Below are 19,593 nucleotides of genomic sequence, written 5' to 3'. Positions count from 1 at the left end.
AATAGAATTGAGAATCTAGAAATAAACTCTCACTTTTATGGGCAACTGATTCTCAACAAGGGTGTCAATTTAATCGGGAAAAAAGAATCTTTTCAACAAATGCTGCTGAGACAACTGAATATCCATATGCAAAATAATGAAGTTGGAAACCTTCCTTGCACCAGATACAAAAGTTAACTCAAAAAGGATCAAAAGACCAAAATGTAAGAGTTGTAAGTATGAAACTCTTAGAAGATATTACAGGTAAAAATATTTGCAACCTTGGATTAGGCAATAGTTTCTTAGATGTGACACCAAAGCACAAGCAACAAAAGGAAAAATGGATAAAATGGACATCATAAAAATTAAAAATATTTGTGCTTCAAAGGACACTATCAAGAAAAAGAAAAGACACGTAAGAGAATAATAGAAAGTATTTGCAAGTCACATTTCTAATAGGAGTTTAATATCCAGAATCGATAAAGAACTCATACAACTCCATAATAAAAAGACAATTAACCCAATTTAAAACTGGGCAAAGGACTCGAATAGACTTTTCTTCCAGAGAAGATATCCAAATAGCCAAAAAAAAAAAAATGCAACAATGGTGAACATCATTATTCATTAGAATAATATGAATCAAAACCACAATGAGATACAACTTCACACCCATTACAATGGCTGTAAACAAAAGGACAGCAACAAGTGTTGGCAAGAATGTGGAGAAATTGGAACTTGCATACGCTGCTGATTGGACTGGAAAATGATCTAGCCACCTTGCAAACCAGTTGGGAAGTTCCTTAAAAATTTAAGCATAGAGTTAATATATGATCCAGCAATTCTATCCCTAGGGATAGACCCAAGAGAATAAAAAACATGCTTGCACAAAAAACTATATACAAATGTTCAGGGCAGCATCATTTATAATAGCCAAAAAGTGGAAACAACCCACATGTCTATAAACTGATAGATGGGTCAACAAAATGTGGCACATCTATACAGTGGACAATTACTCCACGATAAAGAGAAAAGAAGTATTGATAACTGCTACAACATGAACGAACCTTGAGAACTACGTAAGTGAAAGAACCACAAGTCATGAGGTTCCATTTATATGAAATGTCCATAATACGGAAGTCCATAGACAGACAAGTGGCTGCCAGGGGCCAGAGAGAGGGAAGGATAGGACATGACTGCTAATGGGCGTGAGGTTTCTTTCTGGAGTGGTACAAATGTTCTGGAGTTAGTGGTGATGACTGCACAACTGTGAATATACTAAAAGCCACTGAATTGTATACTTTAAAAGGTGAATTTTATGGTATAGTATCTTGGTAAAAATAATAACTGAAGCAATTTCCAGCTGATTTTATCTGTAGTCAGAGGAAGGCATGGGATCCCCGGAATCCCAGAGGCTCCTGGAAGTGGAGGCTGGGACAGCAAGGGGTCTGGGCTCGAGTCTCTAAAGCCAGGATCTGTGGGAGCCATCGTCATCAGAAAACCTTCCCAATTCTCAGTGGTGTCCATTGTGACCTCTCGTTCGTCTCTGAGGAGCCAAAATTCATCTTCTTTTGATGAGGTGCCAAATCTTCACCACGAAGCAGGACAGACACCCTCCCTGGAGCCAGCCAGAATCCCATCAGCGCTTTCTTTCTTGACTGATTTTGTGCCCAAAATATCCCTTTCATCTCAGAGGAGCTGGCTTAAGGCTTTACGTCTGTAGGACTGGGCAGTCCCCATGTAATCAAACAGTCTAGCCTGAAAATGAGTTTTAAAACTTTTCCTTTTTCTCTTCTTCCCCTAGTCTCACGATGCAGAAAGCTTACTGCAAAAAACTTTTGTTCTCCTTAGTCTTAAAATATAGCCTTGAAATGTACTTTCTTTGCAACACCACAGTCTCCCTTTCTCACCACCTACCCCCTAGCCCCATGCACATTTATCTAACTGTGTGCTCGTATTTAATTATGGGCTTACTTACAATTTCTAGGGGCTCATCTTGAAATAGACCAAGCATAGAGACCCAGCTGCAAAATGCCAGAGGTCATCTGAAGGCGTAGTAGCACCCCTCCCATGTGCTTCCCACTCTGAGTTCCTCTTTTTAAGCCCCTCTCCCCAGCCTAAAGTTGGAAGCACAAGTCAGCCACTTCCCCACTGCTAGCTTTGGAAATAAAGTCACTTTCCCTTCACCGCTTTGCAAGCGGTGAGCAGCCGAGCTCGCGCTAGGTTCCACCAGCAGGTCACTACTTGGAAATTTCCATCAGTCACTCATTCCCATCAGTCACTAACGTTTCCTGACTTTCTAAGCCCTACCAGATACAGGGAATCAAGAGGACCTGGTGCCTGGTCTCTGAGGGCTCCGTCTAGCGGGAAATGCAGGAGAAAGAAGTAAAAGGAAGAAGAAATGGCCCTAAGCTGCACAAAGCCGGGGGCCTTGACTCACTTTAGGGTGCTGGGGGTGGAGAAGAGAGTGGCCTAGGACAGGGAGGCTTTGGAACTCATCTCCAAGGAAGCCTAGAGCTGTGAGAGCTCATCGGCCACGTCCAGCACCTCCACCGTCAAGGGCTGCACTGTTCCCTCCCGAGGGCGCGCTGTGCAGGCCGCTCCCCTCCGTGCTGCTGTCCACCCCTCCCCATGCAGCACAAACAGCCCCTTTACCCTCGTTTCCAAAAGGGGTCTCCACAGGGCAAGGAAACACATGAAGCTTCACGCGGACCTTGAAGAGGGTTTGGAAATGAGAAGACCTCAGCAGCGCAGGCCAGTGTGCTCACGGGCGAGAACACGCCGAGGAGGTGGGAGCCCAACGCCCTTCACGTGCGCGCCATCCTGGTTTCTTAACCTCCTCCCACCTCCCTTGGAACACATTTTACAACTAGCCATGGTGCTCTGAAGGGCGCGCCTCCCTCTGGAAGCCTTCACGGGGATGGGGAGTGGCAACGCCTCCAGCCCCCGTTCCCCACCCACTGGGTGCCCATTGTCCTCACTTCACCCCCGTGCTGCTTGGGGGCTTGAGGGGCTACCAGCAGATCTTCACGTCTGGTCTGGCTTCTAGTCCGACGTTGAAGCACCCCACGGAGTCCCCAGTGAGGGCCAGGCTCGCAGAGCCCCTGGTGGACAAGGTCCGCTCCACCCTGATGGGCTCACCCCACAGCTGGACACTGACCCAGGCCCTGCCAGCGCCCTGTGTTTCTGCAGCACGATTTCCCCAAATCCAGCCTCTGCAACCACCCAGAATGGCCAAATTCCTCCACGAAGGGGGTCTCCATCCGTCCCCGTCCATGCCCTGCCCAGCCCATCTGGGAATGGAACCCCTCTGGTGGCTTACGTCACATTCACAGGCCCTCCAGCTCAAACCCCACTCAGAGTCTACTGCCCCCACTAAGATGGAGCAGAAGAGTGTGGCCAGAGAACAATACAAAGGTGTTTCCAGCAGAGACCCCGGGGAAGGGAGACAGGCAGGGCGGTGGTCAGCATGGTCACCAGCTACCTCGGCTTCCGCCATGGGGCGGCCGGGGCAGCTACTCACTGGGAACTGCTTTCTCATAGCAGACGCCTTCGTAGAAGCAGCACCCGAGCTCCTTGCATCGGTCCCTGGAGACGTTGTAGTCACAAATGTCATACAGAGGAATGTCACACACTGCAAAAGCACAGACACACACCAGTGTCACCCCCAAAAATAAAGCCACCCCGCTCTCCGCTAAAGAACCTGGGAACCAGTGTGGGGAGCAGCTGTGGGTTTGTGTTGTGGTTTTGTTATTTTCTAAATTATGCATCATGCAAATCTTTATTTGAAACTAAGATCCAGAATGAATTAAATTTCTGAGCAAAATAATGTCAAGTTAATTACACAGAATAATGCAGGGCCCTCTAACGATTAGGAGATAATACATTTCCGCGCAGCAGCGCCAGGCACGGCGCACGACAGAGCCCACAGAAGCGCGGGGCTCACACAATGGGTGCTTGGGAGTTCGGGAGGGAACGTGTAATTATTTCACACTTAAGCATACAGGAGTTAGAATTAGCAGCATGGGCTGCGGATTATTTCAGAATTTTAAAACTTGAATCAAAAGGACAGAAAGTTTAATGCCAGTTTTGACCCAAAGGGAGAAAAAGGGAAGACAATGAGTGTGCAGCACGCCGTGGGAGGTAAAGGAAGCAGGGCGGGGACATCTCCTGGCAGATGACCCTTTCCAGAGGAGTTCAGCAGCCTCACACATGTTCAGCCCCGAGAGATGTGGCTCCCTTCATCGGCCATGAGCCACCGAGGGACTGGACTGGATGATGAAAGGGGCTCCTGCAGGTGAGGGCCCAGGGTACCCGCAGAGACCTTTGCTGGGTGGACTGCAGTCCCACAAAGCCAGGCTCCATGCCCCAGGCCAACACTGCACCCAAGCCACTAGGGGTCTTCTCTGGCCCCTCTGTAAGTTGTTCCACTGGGACAGGGGCCGGGAGGGGAGCTGCCCGGCCTTCTTGACCCTTGAGGAGCCCCATTTGTGTTCCTTAGGGTTGATTTAGTCTTTCAGGTCCCCCTTCTCAAGACACCCCCATTCCAGGTTTGCAAATGCTGCGGCTGCAGCCCTCATCCTCTGTCAGAAGCATCATGGACACGGGAGCCCTGCCCAGGCAATGCCCCACCTGCCAAGGCAGAGTGCACAGGGCAGGCTGAAGTCACCGGCTGCTGCCACCCTCTCCTCCCTCAGTTGCAAGGGGTGGCTGTGGGTGGTTTGAGCTGACCTCCCAGTTGAGGGAGGCCGGGAGAGGCCCCACAGCAGCAGGCAGGTCCCGCACAGCCAGGCTCAGAGGGGCCTGGGGTGAGTGACTGGTCTTGGGCTGTGGCTGGCCAGATGGTCCCCCATGCTCTGTGCAGCAGCCCATGTGTCTACAGTGGGTGACTAGGAGGGCTTTGCTCCCAGGGTGTCCAGGCACCACGGCCTTTTTCCTGGAGTGCAATTCCAGGGTGGACACAGCGCCAGAACTTCACAAACACTACCCACAGGCAGCTCCCGGAGAATTCAGAGTCCGCCACTGCCTCCACTTTCTGACGCAGATGATGACAGCGGCTGCACAGCAAACACCCACCAACGCCAGGCTCGCGTTGCCCGCAGTCTCCTCCACCCCACCAGACACCCGCCAGCAACCGGCTCAGAATGCCCGAAGGCTCCTCCACCCCATCTGGGAAGATCCAGACGAAACCCAAGATCCCACGAGCTTGGATGCAGCGGAGCCGGGATCCACAGAGACCTCTGGCTTCAGGGTCCTGCTGTCTCCACCGTGCCAGGCGCCCTCCCCACCGTCCCCAGACGTGAAAGGAGAAGCCCCAGCGGCACAGAGTCGTCTGCTCACAAAGCCAAGAGAACAAAGGTTTCTAAAGACTTGCTCCGGGTGACAGCGGATGTTCAATTTCAGCAAACAGCCTGGGCAGGAAATATGCCACTGAACGAAGCATTATTTTTATTCATAAAGTGATTTGTTTTCTTCAACATCACTACACAAACATTCATACATTATTTCTCATTTTAAGAATTCAGTCCCTATCGCATCTGACTGCCCAGCCGTCGAATCCCGTCAGTCCTCCCGCGCCTCCTCCCGTGTCCCATTTTCCCTCCACACCCAGCGTTATTTTCCTGCATGCACCTCCACGATGTCGCCATGCATTTTAAAAATCCAGTAGACCCTGAAAAGTCTCTCACACATTTCCATTGCTAGCCCGGCCCTCCACCCTCCTCCACAGCCCATAACAGGCTTTGAGGTTGGAGTAAGCTGAGGCTTTCTGGGCAGGCACCAGGTCGCAGCCGCCAAGGGGGCCGAGGTGGGCTTCCCACGTGGTGGGGGATCAGCAGGGCTGATGCAGCTCCCTGCTCCCTCTAGAAGCATCACTGGCAGCTCGCCCACTGCACAGGTCCTGGACGCCCGGCCACTGGCACCAGCAGTGGTATCTCCAGTAGGCCCTCCACACCCCCCGCACCACAGCCAGGGCGGCTCGAGCGCAGGGCCCACTGCCTGCCTCTCTCCCTGTGCTCTCCCAGAGTCGTGACAGCGTGGCTGGGAACGGGGAGAGGAGCCATCGGCTGGGCCAGGCTATGGGAACAGGAAGGCGCTGCCTCAGGATGGCGGGGCAACCACGTTCTTCCTGATCTACTGAAACGAGACTGGGGTTAAATCAATCAATCTAAAATGAGCTGAGTGCTTCCTGGGAGAAGCCACCCTGGCTCCCTGGCTCAGGAGGGCCAGGTGAGATGGGGGCCCGTGGAGTGAGGTTTCAAAGCTCGTCCCACGAGTCTGTACCGTCACCCCATCTGCTTGGATAGCAAGCCCAGGAAAGCCACCGCTCCCCAGGGACAGTGGGACTGCCATTCACTCCCTCGATCATCCCACTTCCCGCTGGCCGCCACCTGGGGCTTCTAACACGCCCACGCCGGCACGGTGGTAAATGTTCTGTTATTTTTCTCCAAGGCCATGGAAAGTCTCTTCACTCCACATTTTGCTGCTTCTGCAGCAGGAGAGGAAAGGTTCAGGAGGGGCATGGTGTCCAGAGAGGTGCAGATCTGAGGCCAGGCCTTTCTGACCCAGGCAGCGAGGAGTCATCGTTTTAAACGTGGCTGATGATCCAGGTGGGGAGGCGTCACCATTTTAAGTGTGGCTGACGATTCCGTGGCGTTTCTCCTTTCTGTGCTCCATCCACCTCCCTTCCCCTCCCTCTATGAAGCGCACACTTGCAGGAATTCTTCCTAGGGGAGGAGCCAAGCCCAGAGACTCTCTCAGGGCAGTGCCGGGTCCTTGGACTGACTCCCCATCCAAGTCCCTCTGCCACTTCGTTTCCCGGTGAAGCAGTCAATTAGCAGGGGACAGACCATGGTCACCTCCTGGAGAAGCAGCCGGCAGACTCAGCAGCCATGACTTCACGGCACCGTGGAGGCTTCCAGCACTCCTGAGGCTCAGCTTCCCTGCTGGGACCTGCTCCCCTAGAAAGGCAGGCATCAGGCTGGCCTCCAGCGGACACCTCCAAGCCACACTGCCCGGCGGCCCACTAGAACGTCCCAGCTGAGGGTTCCTGGCAGCGTGGTCACGGACAGCAAGACCCGACCGCAGACAGGTTTCCAAAGATGGTCCAGGCGGGAAGAGAAGACAAGATTCTGAGTACCGTGGTGACAGGAAATGTGGCGTGGGAACTCGAGAGACGTGCCTGCGGTCACGATTGCCACCAGCACCCCCAGGACCTTCAGCGGGCCCGGACTGCACACCCCTGTCTTGAGCTGTGACACCACCTGGAATCCGCTGAATGTGTCTTCACAGCAGATGTCATAAACAATGTAAAAATCTCTGAAACTGGAGACCCATTTTCTTGACACTGAGCTTGAAGCTGCATATCAAGTTATCTTAGGACAGAAGACGCCAGTTCTCCCAGAGTTTGAGCATCAGAACACGGAAGGAGAGGTGAGGAGGAGGAGGAGGAGGAGGAGGAGGAAGCTGGGCAGGGATCACAGCAGGTTCTGGGAGCTGGCATGGTGTGTGCAGAGGCTCGTGTGTGTGGCCTTCCTGCCCGGAGCGCGTGTGAACCACGGATGGGGATCTGGGGCGTGCAGGGCCATGGATCCCTGTGTGTGCAGAGGCTCATGTGTGTGGCCTTCCTGCCCAGAGCGCGTGTGAACCACGGATGGGGATCTGGGGCGTGCAGAGCCACGGATCCCTGGGATTCGGACACAGAGAGTCCAAATACGTCCACAGACCTCCGAGCCTCTGGTGAGGGAGGAGAAGCAGTGGCTTCGAGTCCCCACTCTTTCATACAAGCCACTCAGAGAAGAACACACGCCGGTGTGGAAAGTGTGTCACAGTTTAAAAGCACTTTTGCAGAAACTATTTTATTTAGAGAGGGAGTTGACATTAATCTTTAGGCAGCAGCTGACAGGCAGCAGCTGACAGACAGCAGCCGAGGCTGCATCACTGCAGTAAGGCAGAGCCTCCAGCCAGGGCTGAGCCGCCCCGCACACGCCTCTTCCCCAGGGGCAGCCTGTCATCCTCCCATCCTCATTTCCGCTCCTTCACCCCCAAGTCGCCCGCTGTCCAGGGCCATGTGAACATGGTGCCCTGGGAGCCAGCCTCAGGCCATCACCTGCTAGGGGGCCATCTGGAGGCCCAGCTGCCTCCTGTCCAGGATGAGCGAGTGTGGACATGGGAAACCCAGCAGGGCTGCGTGGAAGGGGAGGCGTGCAGGGCTCTGCACCCACATGGGAAGAGGCTGCAGAGCGGGTGGGCTTGGAGGCCAGAGTCTGCACTGCACCCAGCCACAGAGCCTCTTCCACATCTGCAAAGTTGCGCAGAGAAGGACAGGAGGAATTCCTCTAGGCTGCTTCTTGGGCTCAGACCCAGGGGTGGGCGACAGAGAGGGCCTGAGCTGCAGGGCCAGGGCCAGCCACTGTGGCTAAAGGTTCCAGCTCCCCACCTGCCCGCTGGGGCCACCAGTGGTGCAGACATATGAGCCAGCTCCAAGCCAGGACGACGCTGGCCTTGTCATTTCACAGCTTCCCTACACCCCTAAAGGACTAGAAACAGTCGCAAAACAGCCACGCCACACTCTGCAAAGGATGATAAGGACAACGCTGACCCCCCTGCATGCATCCTCCAGTCCATGAGGACAGGCTGTGTGGGAAGCACACAGGAGTGTTGCCTGCAGATGCCAGGAGCTGGGTCCTGGGCATGGCCATGGCAAGGTGAGAGGGCTCCAGCCCAGGGTCAGCTTGGGCAGTGCCTTGGGTGACCTGGCACACCTGAGATGACCCCCACCACTCCCATGCACCCTGAGAAGTGGCACCAGCCTCCAGCAGCCCCTGGCAGCCCCTCACAGACGGGGTGGCCAGGCCCAGCATCAGCAGCTTGTACACACAACAGCTGCAATGCTTGCAGCCCTGAAGCAGAGACCAGGAGGGTGGCCCCCAAGGGCCTGGAAGAGGGACCGCTTTCTCCCTGGTGTTTGCCCTGGCTATGGGGCCATCTTGCCAGAATATGAGAGAGGCCACCCCAGGCGGCCACAAGAGCGGCCCGTTCCCTAGGGGCCCCAGGCGCGGGCCTCCCACTCTGCCCTGGATGCATCTGGATTGGGAACTGCAAAGACCCCTCTTGTGGACACCCCTCTTCCTGTCCAAAGAGTTAGCTGCCCCCCTGGTGTGACAAAGCCTGGTGGCCGGGTGGCCTTGGAAGGCCTCACAGTCTGGCAGATGCCACACATTCCTGGCACCTGGGCTGCCCTGTCCCACTGCCACTGCGAGAGCTGCAGGGCCGGGTGCTGCTGTGGGCAGGTGCTCAGTGGCTGCCAGCACCTTGGCTGGCCTGAGAGGCGCTCCCTAGCCTACCTTCCCAACAAAGGTAACAACCCAAAACAATCTAATTTGTTTTCTTTTTCTTCCATTTCCTTGGTTTGTTTGTTTTTGAGACAGAGTCCTGCTTTGTCGCCCACGCTGGAGTGGAGTGGCACAATCTCAGCTCACTGCAACCTCTGCCTCCGGGGTTTAAGTGATTCTCCTGCCTTAGCCTTCTGAGTAGCTGGGATTATAGGCAACCCGCCACCACGCCTGCTAATTTTTGTATTTTTATTAGAGATGGGGTTTTGCCATGTTGGCCAGGCTGGTCTGGAACTCCTGACCTCAGGTGATCCACCCACCTTGGCTTCTCAAAGTGCTGGGATTACAGGCCACCACGCCCATCCGATTTTGTTTTTGTTTTGTTTTGTTTTTTGTTGTTGTTGTTTTATAAAAGCATTGCATGAATACAAGCTCAATTGAGAAAAAAACATTCAAGTAGCAGGTAAACCTGAGCCATGGAAGGTGGCATCTCCTGCCTCCCCGGGGAGGTGCAAACTTCCAGAATCTTCCTTTTCCTGACCGTCACTGTCACCCCCCATCTATGCACATTAACAGCACGTGTGGGAGAAGTCACATCCCACACCGGTGGTTCCTTCCAGTCCCACTGGTGAGTGTCTGCCTCTGGGTCAGTTGCCCGGGTGGGGAAAGGGAAGGCGGAACTTCTTCATTGCTGATAAATATTTTTCCTTAATAAAAAAAGTCACTCCTGCAATAAAAGTTATGAAGTAGTTGAAGTGGATCTTCAGCACCTCATGGACAAAATGCCTTTGACCTCTTAAACCCCTGGAAATAGTTAAATGTATTTCTTCATCTAGAAAACCTCAGGTTCTGGTGTATTCTGTAATAAAATTTTCAAAAATGAAGACTTCACAGTGTTTTCCCAGGTTATTTCCTGAACACGCATTTTTCTGCCTTGCCCTCCTAGCCAGGTCTGGAACCAGGACCCCCTGTCCGCGCCAGGGGCTGAAACAGCTCCTCCCCACGCCCCCGCCCCGCCCCAACTTCTCCACCCCCCCGACCCCGGCGCCTTCCCTCCATACCTGTGAATTGCTTCAGGAGGTGCGGCGGAGACTTCTTCACTTCCACGTATTTCATTGCCGCAGCTGACGGACAGATGAAGCGGCCGAGCACACCTGGAAAACAGGAGCGGTCAGCACCGGCGGGGCCATGGGGACGTTGTTTGGGGAGTGGGCGGCTGACACCAGGAGGGGGCGTTTGTCGACTCACCTGCGCCTCACGTCCCAGGCGGGTCCCCTCAGCCACCCGTGCCTCTCAGTCCTACCCCACGTGGAAAACACCTTTTAGGTAAAACAACAAACTGGCCACCCCTCTGTCTGCAGCTCACTGTGGACTGTGGGACCAGGCTGGGCACACCCCACCCCGCCTGCTGTGACATCACACAGCCCCATGAGGTCACATGGACATCACACAGGACTTTGGAGCCATGCACGTGTCTACCTTAACGCTGGCTGCATCGAGGACGAAGGCCACTCAAGTGAACAGATGTAGGGAGGGAGTTCCACGGGCATGACGCTGCTGGGGACACCACGGGCTGAGTCCCACCTTCCCTGCAGGATACCCCCGCCCCTTGCCCACCAAGCCTGTGGGCGCAGGTGCTTGAGTCCTGTCCCTCCCTTCCTTTGTGCCCCAGTCCTTCCTGGGACACCCCTCTCTGCCAGCCAGCACTGGGTGCAGCAGAGAACAAAACCAAATCCCTTCCCTCCTGGGGAGAGGACAGAGCGATGTAGCTGCCTCGTACCAAACCCGGCCCATGGGGAGAAAGCAAACTGGGGGTGTGGGCAAGGCTGGATCAGGGCAGGGGTTGCCCCTTGTCACAGGGTGGGTGGGCGGCCTCCAGGGAGGAAGGTGTGTCTGGGGCTGACGAGGGAGCACGCAGAGGTCCTGGAGGGAGGCTGGTGTGGCGACTTGAGAGACACAAGGAGCTGAGATGCCGCAGGAGGGCAGGGCATGAAACCATGTGGGTCATGGTGAGGATGGTGGCCTTTATTCTGAGCAAAGTAGGGAGTTACTAGCAGATTTTGTGCGAGAAATTGAATCATTTTCACAGCATCACTCTGCTGTGCTGGAAATGGCTCTCAGAGGTTTGTGAGCAGGAAGGACGGGATGCCCATGAGGAGGAAGGCAGGCAGCTGCCAGAGGGGGCTGCTGCTTTTTGTGGTTTGAGTTGAAGGAGTGGGCTGTGCATAGTGGTGCACACCTGTAATCCCAGGATCTTGGTAGGGAAAGGCGGGAGGATCACTTGAGACTGGGAGGTCAAGGTTGCGGTGAGCTGTGATTGCACCACTGCACCACTGCACCCCATCCTGGGGATCAGGGGGAGACACTGTGTTACTCAACCAATCAATAAGAGTGGTGGACAGCTTGGACGTGGAGAGCGAGAGAAGGAACAGTCAATGGTGAGCCAAGGATGCTGTTGGGGGGCTGGAGTTGGTGCTGTGGGCATCAGGTAGACAGAGGCATCCAGGGGACATGCCCAGGAGGCAGTTCAGGGTGAAGGCTTGGTGGGTGAGGACACCAGCAGCTGGTAATGAAAGCCACCAGCAGGCACTGGAGCGCCCCGGGGAGCAGCAGTCGGAGAAGGAGCCCGGTGCCGGCAACAGGAGCAGGGGACAGCCTGGGCCCAGCAGCCATGGTGCCACAGAGGCCAGAGAGGCTATGTGGAGGCAGTGGGTGCTGTGTAGGGGCTGTCCAGGTGAGCCTGCGAAAACGAGGGAGCTTCAAGGAGCGAAGCAGATGAGGGGTCAGTGCTGTCAGGGGCGTGACTGGATTGGGGCTGCCTGGCCAGAGCTGGCACCCACTAGAGCAAGGGCAGAGGCGTGACTCAGGGGCCATGTGCCAGTGTGCTGCTGGGTGACCTGCTGCCTGTCACACCTGGCGGCCACTGAGGCAGGGCTGGGGTGCTGGATTTAAGTGGTCTGAGGCTTGCAGGGGGTGGCAGTGCTGATGGACTCTAAATTGGGAAAGAGCATGAGGACATCCTGGGGAGAGGAGAGGACGTGGGACGCTCAGCCCCTGGTGGATGGAGCGAGCTGGAGACAAAGCCACAATCAGAGTGGGGGGTCCTGAGGGTGAGGTGGCGGCGCATGCTCTGCTCTGGATGAGGAGGAAGCCAAGGCTCTGCCCCGGGAACAGGCGACTGAGGTTGCCCGAAGCGGGGATCAAGGAACCGGGCTACGTGGAGATGGAGTTGGAGTTGGGGAGCCCCACCTCCAGGCCAGAGGGAGAGGCACCCCAGGGGACGGGCCAGGCCACAGGGCCAAGGGTGCAAGAAGGAGAGAGGAGCCCGAGAAGGAGGGGCAGCTGCAGCTGGGGGCAGGGGCGCAGGAGGCGGTCAGCCCCAGAGGTATGGAGCCCATGGCCCAGGCGTCACAGGCTCTGGGGTGCAGCGTGAGGTGGGGTCTCGGGTCCCTACTCCTGTGCACAATGAGATAGGGGCTGGGCTCTGGCCCCCACCTCACCAGCCCTGTGACCTCCCCATTGGGACCAACCCTCCCCAGGTGTTAAAGGAGGGTAAGGACGAAGTCTCCCCAGCAAGCACCCCCTCATGCCCGATGCCCAGCACACGTGTGCCCATGGCCAGGGGACCCTGAGGGCCACAGTGGGTTTCCAGGAATGCCCTGGGCGGGGCTGCCACCATCCACCATGCAGCAAACACTAGGCTTCACCCATGCACAGGACACGAGGCTGCCTTTTTGATGTTCATGATGGCTTTATTGAAATATACTTCATGCACCATGAACTCACCCATCCAACGTGCAGTTCCATAGTGTTTAATGTGTCTGCGATGTGAGCCTTCACGATCCACACTGGAACCTTTCATCCTCCCAAAGGAAGCCTGGCCCTCGGGAAGCCACACGCTCCCACCCTAGGGAGCCCCCGGTCCACCTTCTCTCTCTTCAGATTTGCCTGTTCTGCCACTTTACATACATGGAGTGAGCTGTGATTGCACCGCTGCACCCCAGCCTGGGGAACAGAGGGAGAAACTGTGTCAATCAACCAATCAATAAGAGTGGTGGACAGCTTGGATGTGGAGAGAGAAGGAACAGTCAATGGTGAGCAGAGGATGCTGTTGGGGGGCTGGAGGCTGGTGCTGTGGGCGTCAGGTGGACAGAGGAGGCATCCAGGGGACACGCCCAGGAGGCATACACATACACGCGATGTGGGTTGATGTGTCTGAATTTTTCATGTTGCAGAAGGTTCACCTGCCATGTAGCACGTGTCAGAGCTTCATTCCTTCTCACGGCTGAATAATATTCCACTGAGGGACATGCCACATTTCGCTTAGTCATTTGTCTGTGGATGGGCACTGGCTTGGGCCAACATTTTGGCTTTTATGAATAATGCTGTTGGGAACACTCAGTGTAAGTTTCTGTGTGGACATATAGTTTCACTTCTCTTTGGTATATGCCAGGTCACACGGTGGGAAGAACCCAATGTTTGTGTCCTCCCAAAATGCACGAGTCAAAATCCCAACCCTCAAGATGGAATTAGGAGGCGAGGCCTTGGGAGATGACGAGGTCGTGAGGTTGAAGCCTCATGAATGGGAATCGTGCCCCCATTAAAGAGGACCCAGAGAGCTCCTTCGCCCCTTCTTCCACGTGAGGACCCAGTGAGGAGGCACCGGGTATGAGCCAGGAAGGGGCCTTCGGAGGACAGCAAATCTGCCACACCTCCACCTAGAACTTCCAGCCCCCAGAAGTGTGAGCAAAAAGTGTCCATTGTTTATAAGCCACCCAGGCTGTGGCATTTTTGTTACAGCAGTCCAGATGGGCTATGACATACAGGAATTCTGTTTCACCCTCTAAGGACCTGCCAGGCTATTTTACAAAGTGGCTGCACCATTTCACGTTCCCACCAGCATTGTGTGCGGGCTCCCAGGCAGAGACCCTGCGCTTCTTTCTCCTGGGAACTGTCACCTACAGCAGACACCAACCTGGGCAGCAGTCGGCTGGAGAACCATGTCATCAATGAGCTTCTGGGGAAGGAGCGGAGACAGATGAGCCTGCAGTGTGGTCATTGCCAGGATTGAGCCAGCACCGGGAAGCTGCGGGAGCCACTGGCTGGGGGCGGCAGGGACTGCCCCAGACTCACGGGGAGAGGGGTGCTCACCAAGGGCTTCTAGGGAGAGGCCACATCGTGGAAGAGTGAAACCCAGCGGGCCACAGGGCGGAGCAGCCAGCATGGACTCAGCTCTGTCTGTATGGGTCCTGAGTCCCGTTCCCACGTGATAACCAGTGACTACACTGACAGACACAATTTTAGCTAAGAGCAAGATGTTTGCAGGGGTAGACTGTGCAGTCTTCCTATGGGAATGTGTAGGAGCTGCCGTGGGGTTCTTTGGAAATAGGACAGGTGCCACGGGGACCCATTACCTCTGAGGACCCCTCACTATGAAGCTATTAACCCTGTAACGGACTTGGCTAACAACTTGAGCAAAGCACTCAGACCTGACTCCTGGCAGAGCAGCTCTCCCAGGCTGAGGGCAGGGGATTCGGGGGCTCCTAGACAGGGGTGTGAGTCCAGTTTCCCCATCGCTACAGGCTGAACTGTGTTCCCTCAAAAAAGAAGTGTTGAAGTCCTAACCCCTAGGACCTAAGGATGAGGGCTTATTTGGAAATAGGGTCTTTGCCGATGTAATCGAGCTGTGGTTGTGAGCGTGGCCCTGTCCAATAGGACCGGTGTCCTATTAAGATGAGAAGACAGAGACACCAGGAGGGTGTCAAGTGCGGGCGCAGAGGCCCGGGGAGGGGACGGACAGCTGCGCAGCAACAGAGGTGAAGATGGAGCAAGGCGCCTGCGAGCCCAGGAAGACGGAGGACTGCCAGCAGCCCTGGAGCAGGAGGGGCAGGAGGGCCCTCCCCAGAACCCTCGGCCCACGTCCTGACTTCAGATCGTGGCCGCAGAGCCAGCGAGAAGAAAGCTCTGCCGTTGGCGCCATGTCGCTGTTGCTGTGTGAAAGCAGCCGCAGGAAGCAAACACGCCCGTGTTGACAACTTCGCTGGGACAATAAACGGAGCAAAGATACTTCCAACTCTTCAAAACCTGTCCAGTATTCCCATTAGAAAACAACCCCAAATAAAACAACAAGAAGGCCTGAGGAGCACGCCAGGTCTGTCACATTGTAGATTGGAGGTGGGCCCAGGGTCAGACCAGAGCCTGTGGCCCCCACCCTGAGCACCAGGGCACCGCAGGGCAACGCCATCTCAGGCCCGGCTTTCCTGCATTCCCCGCATGCTGCTGCCAACCACACAAGACAGCTGATTCCATTTACTCCCAAATCCCTCGCCACAGCATGGGGTGACAGCAGGCCACCAACTTCACAGGCAGACCCTCACACCCACGGTCTCAGAGTGGACGGCTCGCTGGATGATTCCTCACTCCGTGAAGTTGTTGGCGGAGAATTTTACATGGCAGCGTCACCACCCACAGGCCTCCTCCCAGCTACTAGATGCCAGCCACGTTTGTTTATGAATAAAAGAAGTTAAATATTGCATGTAAATAAGTGGTCTGGATTGGCTCTCTGTCCCCACCCGAATCTCATCTCGAATTGTAATCCCCACATGTCAAGAGAGGGACCTGGTGGGGGGTGATTGGATCGTGGGGGCAGTTCCCCCCAGGCTGTTCTCATGAGAGCGAGTTCTCGTGATAGAGAGCAGATGGTTTTAAAGTGCGGCACTTCCTTACCTTCTCACACCTTGTGAAGGTGCCTTGCCTCCCCTTCCCCTTCCACCATGATTGTAAGTTTCCTGAGGCCTCCCCAGCCATGTGGAACTGTCAGTCAATTAAACCTCTTTCCTTTGTAAATTACCCAGTCTCAGGTAGTATCTTTATAGCAGTGTAATACAGACTCATACAGTAAGAAAGAAATTAAAACAGCATCAATTTCAGCCCAGGCAGAGCCCAGATGATTTGCATCCTGTGTCTGGAAAATGGAAAAGCGAGGGTCCTTGCAGGATTCTGTGCGTGTGGCAGCACTGGTTTCACTCTGTTCTCAGCCACTGTGGACGGCACTTTTTGACGCCAACGCCCATGCCCAGCATCATACTCCCTAGCCCTTGCCCTTGCCCTTTGCTCATGGAATTCCAGCAATGTCTGGAAAACATTGGAAATAACTGGCACTTTCTAACTCAGAAGTGCCAGGAAATGCCACCATCTTGTAGCAACGGCACAGCCCACAGTGCACAGAGCTCCTTCCAGGAAGCATCTGAGGAGCTGCACGTGCGACAGCCTCAGGGCAGACAGCGGGGGCACCACGAGGCAGCAGAGGGTGGTGTGGGTGGCGGGAGGCATGTGCGTGCCCCACGCCTTCCTCAGGTTGTCGGATGTCATCCCCGATTTCCTTTATTCATCCAACAGCTACTTACTGAGCCTGCACTGTTACTTCCCGTCTTCCTTGACAGATGGCTGGCATCGGATTCTTCTTCCAGGAGAACTCGGCTGTAAAATTGGGCAAACGTATGAGGCTGGTGTTGCTGGTTATGTCTGCCCCCACAAAAATATGCTGGAACTTTGACCCCTGTACCTCAGCGTGGCCTTGTCTAGAAAGAGGGTCTTGTAGATGTGCTGCATTAAGGTGAGGTCAGATGGCAGAACCCTAATCCCATGTGACTGGTGTCCTTATGAAGGGGGCGATTTGGGCTAGCCTCACAGCGTGCAGAGGGCTGAGGCGTCTACAGGCCAAGGAACCCCAAAGACGGCAGCCAACCAAAGAGCTGGAGGAGAGGCCTGGGCGGATTCTCCTGCACAGCCTCAGAGGGAGCCATCCCTGCCGACACCCTGAGCTTGAGCTTGGGCCCCGGGCTCCAGGCCAGATGACACATTTCTGTAGTTTAGGCCATGCAGTCTGCGGGGCTTTGCTGGGGCCGCCCAGGGAAGGAGCACGGTTCTTGCTTCTAGGCACTGAAGAGAAGACAGCACAGCCGAGGACTCTGAGGGGTGGAAACACAGTGGAGCCCAGCTCTCCACTGGGGGTGCTTCCCTGCGGGGTGTCCAGAAACGGGGCTGGTGAAGTACGGGGGCCCTGCAGGACTCAGCAGGGCGGGGCCAGGGAGGAGGGGCTTGGGGAGGCCGCAAGCAGGTGCACCGGAGGGCCCAAGCCTGCCTCCCTGGCCAGGTGCTGCTGGGACATGCCCAGAGGGCACACTCAGAGAGCTGGAGGAAGAGGTACATCTGCTCCCAGCCCACCCACAGAGCCCCAGCAGAGTGCAGGCCATGCTGTGTAGGGAGCACCAGCTCCAACCAAGCCTCAGCCCAGTCTCCAGCTCAATCTTGCAGGCAAAGAGCAAAACCCGCCAAAACTCAGAATTAAAACAATCCCCCCTCCGCCCCCAGCAAAAACTGAGTGCCGACATGCGTGCCCCACACTGATGGGGAGCAGACATCACAGATTTCGTCCAGATATGTTATTTAACAAAACAAAACTCCAATAACTGCCCTCTGGAATCCAGAGTTGATGGAAAGTGTCCAGTATTCAACAAAAATCATGAGACACATCAGGGAACAAGAGTAATCCATTTTCATTCTTAGGGGCAAATATAGGATATTTGGCCTGTGTGTGGGGCCCTTTCTAACTACAAGGATGTGACAACTCAGGCAGACTCAGACATTCTGATGATGCAGTGTCATCAACATGCAGACACCACACATCCTAATATGAACTCTTTCTTGATGAACTTTTGGGAAAATTAATGTCTACAAGTTAAATCTCCCTGCTTTTGCAAGCCAAGGCCCAAAGAAATTAAATTAAATTCAAATCTGAGTTTGGGCTGGGTGTGGTATCTCACGCCTGTAATTCCAGCACTTTGGGAGGCTGAGGCAGGCAGATCATCTGAGGTCAGGAGTTCAAGACCAGCCTGGCCAACATGGTGAAACCCGCCACTACTAAAAATACAAAAATTAGCCAGGCGTGGTGGCGAGTGCCTGTAGTCCCAGCTACTCGGGAGGCCGAGGCAAGAGAATTGCTTGAATCAAGGAGGCAGAGGTTGTAGTGAGCCGAGATCATGCCACTGCACTCCAGCCTGGGCAACAGAGTGAGACTCCGTCTCAAAAAACAACCAAAAAGCCAAATCTGAGATTGTTCTCCCCATTTCTTGTTCTGCTGTCTCAGCCAGAGGGGCCCCAGTGTCCTCTCCACCCTTCCACGGACACGTGTGGCTCCTCTGGGGCCCCAGTGTCCTCTCTACCCTTCCACGGATGTGTGTGGCTCCCCTGGGGCCACAGATGCTCCAGGAGGCTCTCATGTACACAGTTTCAGAGCCCAGCACTCTCCCCGAATCTGTAAACAAAAGCAATGCTCTTGCCTTGGCAGCCTCATTCCCAGAATCAAAGTTCCCATGAGTCAGCACTCACGGTGGCTGAGGCCTTGAGCAGGTCAGTGCCATGGAGGGGCAGAGAGAGCCCTTGCCTGGGAGCTGACGTTCCTCCCGGAGGGACTTCCCATCAGGAGGTCCCCCCTTTTCGATCCCTGCCTTGATCATATCTGGGCAACCCACTTCTGTCAACGTGTTCCTCGCTCAGAGAACGGCACTGGAGATGCGCCCGCCTTCTTGAAAAGCTTAGTTTCCTAACTGTGGCAGCCCTTTAGGGTGGGAGGTCCCCCCGTGACACAGGGAAGGCCCATGAGCCCTGAGTCTGCCATGTCCCCTCACCTCTCCAAGTCGGAAAACTCCATCCCAAGGGCATTTTCCACCAGGTCAAAGCAGGCCTGGTGTTTAGGGGAATCACATTCTTGTTTTTCTTTACACTTTTGCCACCTAAGCTTGCATCACTATATGCTATGGTTCAACTTTTTTTTTAAAACTTTACATAAACTGAATCATTTAGTGTATTTCTACATCTGGCCTCTTTCATTCAATGTTATGTTCAGAGAGTCACCCACGTTGAGAAGCAGAGCTTTGGTTTGACATGTGCATTTTCACCACTTATCCGTTCAAACTATCTGGGTCATTTCTGTGGAGCATACTCCTGGGAGTAGCACTACATGGTATGGTGGGCAGAATTCAAAGATGCCGCAGGATTCCTGCCCCCGGTGCCCGCCCACGACCCTGTGAGGTCCAGGCAGGATTAGGATGGTCACCTCCAGGATCTGTGAACAGTACACGGTCACCCCTGTGGATCTGTGACTAGGATGGAGTTGCCCTCAAGACCAGTGAATAGGAGGGGGTCACCCCCAGGATTCGTGACTAGGACGCAGTCACCCCTAGGATCTGTGAATAGGGTGGGGTCACCCCCAGGATCAGGCTAC

At 54.8% G+C, this 19,593-nt stretch overlaps 1 protein-coding gene across 2 annotated transcripts in view; it reads right to left on the bottom strand.

Annotated features, from left to right (window-relative positions):
* Positions 1 to 16,785, bottom strand: part of TEX29 (testis expressed 29) — a 28,937-nt gene extending 12,152 nt beyond the window's left edge. The window contains exons 1-3 of one of the 2 annotated variants that reach the window (XM_012506972.2): positions 16,715 to 16,785; positions 10,370 to 10,462; positions 3,500 to 3,610 (exon numbers count right to left, since the gene is read on the bottom strand). In XM_012506972.2, the coding sequence (XP_012362426.1) occupies positions 3,500 to 3,592 (93 nt within the window). In that variant the 5' untranslated portion in view covers positions 3,593 to 3,610; positions 10,370 to 10,462; positions 16,715 to 16,785. Of the gene's footprint in view, positions 1 to 3,499; positions 3,611 to 10,369; positions 10,463 to 10,556; positions 10,676 to 16,714 lie in introns of those variants that run through there. The other variant, XM_003270190.3, reaches the window with a different exon arrangement.
* Between the last annotated feature and the right edge of the window lie 2,808 nt (positions 16,786 to 19,593).

The sequence above is a fragment of the Nomascus leucogenys genome, chromosome 5, assembly GCF_006542625.1.
Source record: "Nomascus leucogenys isolate Asia chromosome 5, Asia_NLE_v1, whole genome shotgun sequence".
NCBI classification, from domain to species: domain Eukaryota; kingdom Metazoa; phylum Chordata; class Mammalia; order Primates; family Hylobatidae; genus Nomascus; species Nomascus leucogenys.
This window is presented reverse-complemented; position numbering and strand designations above follow the sequence as displayed.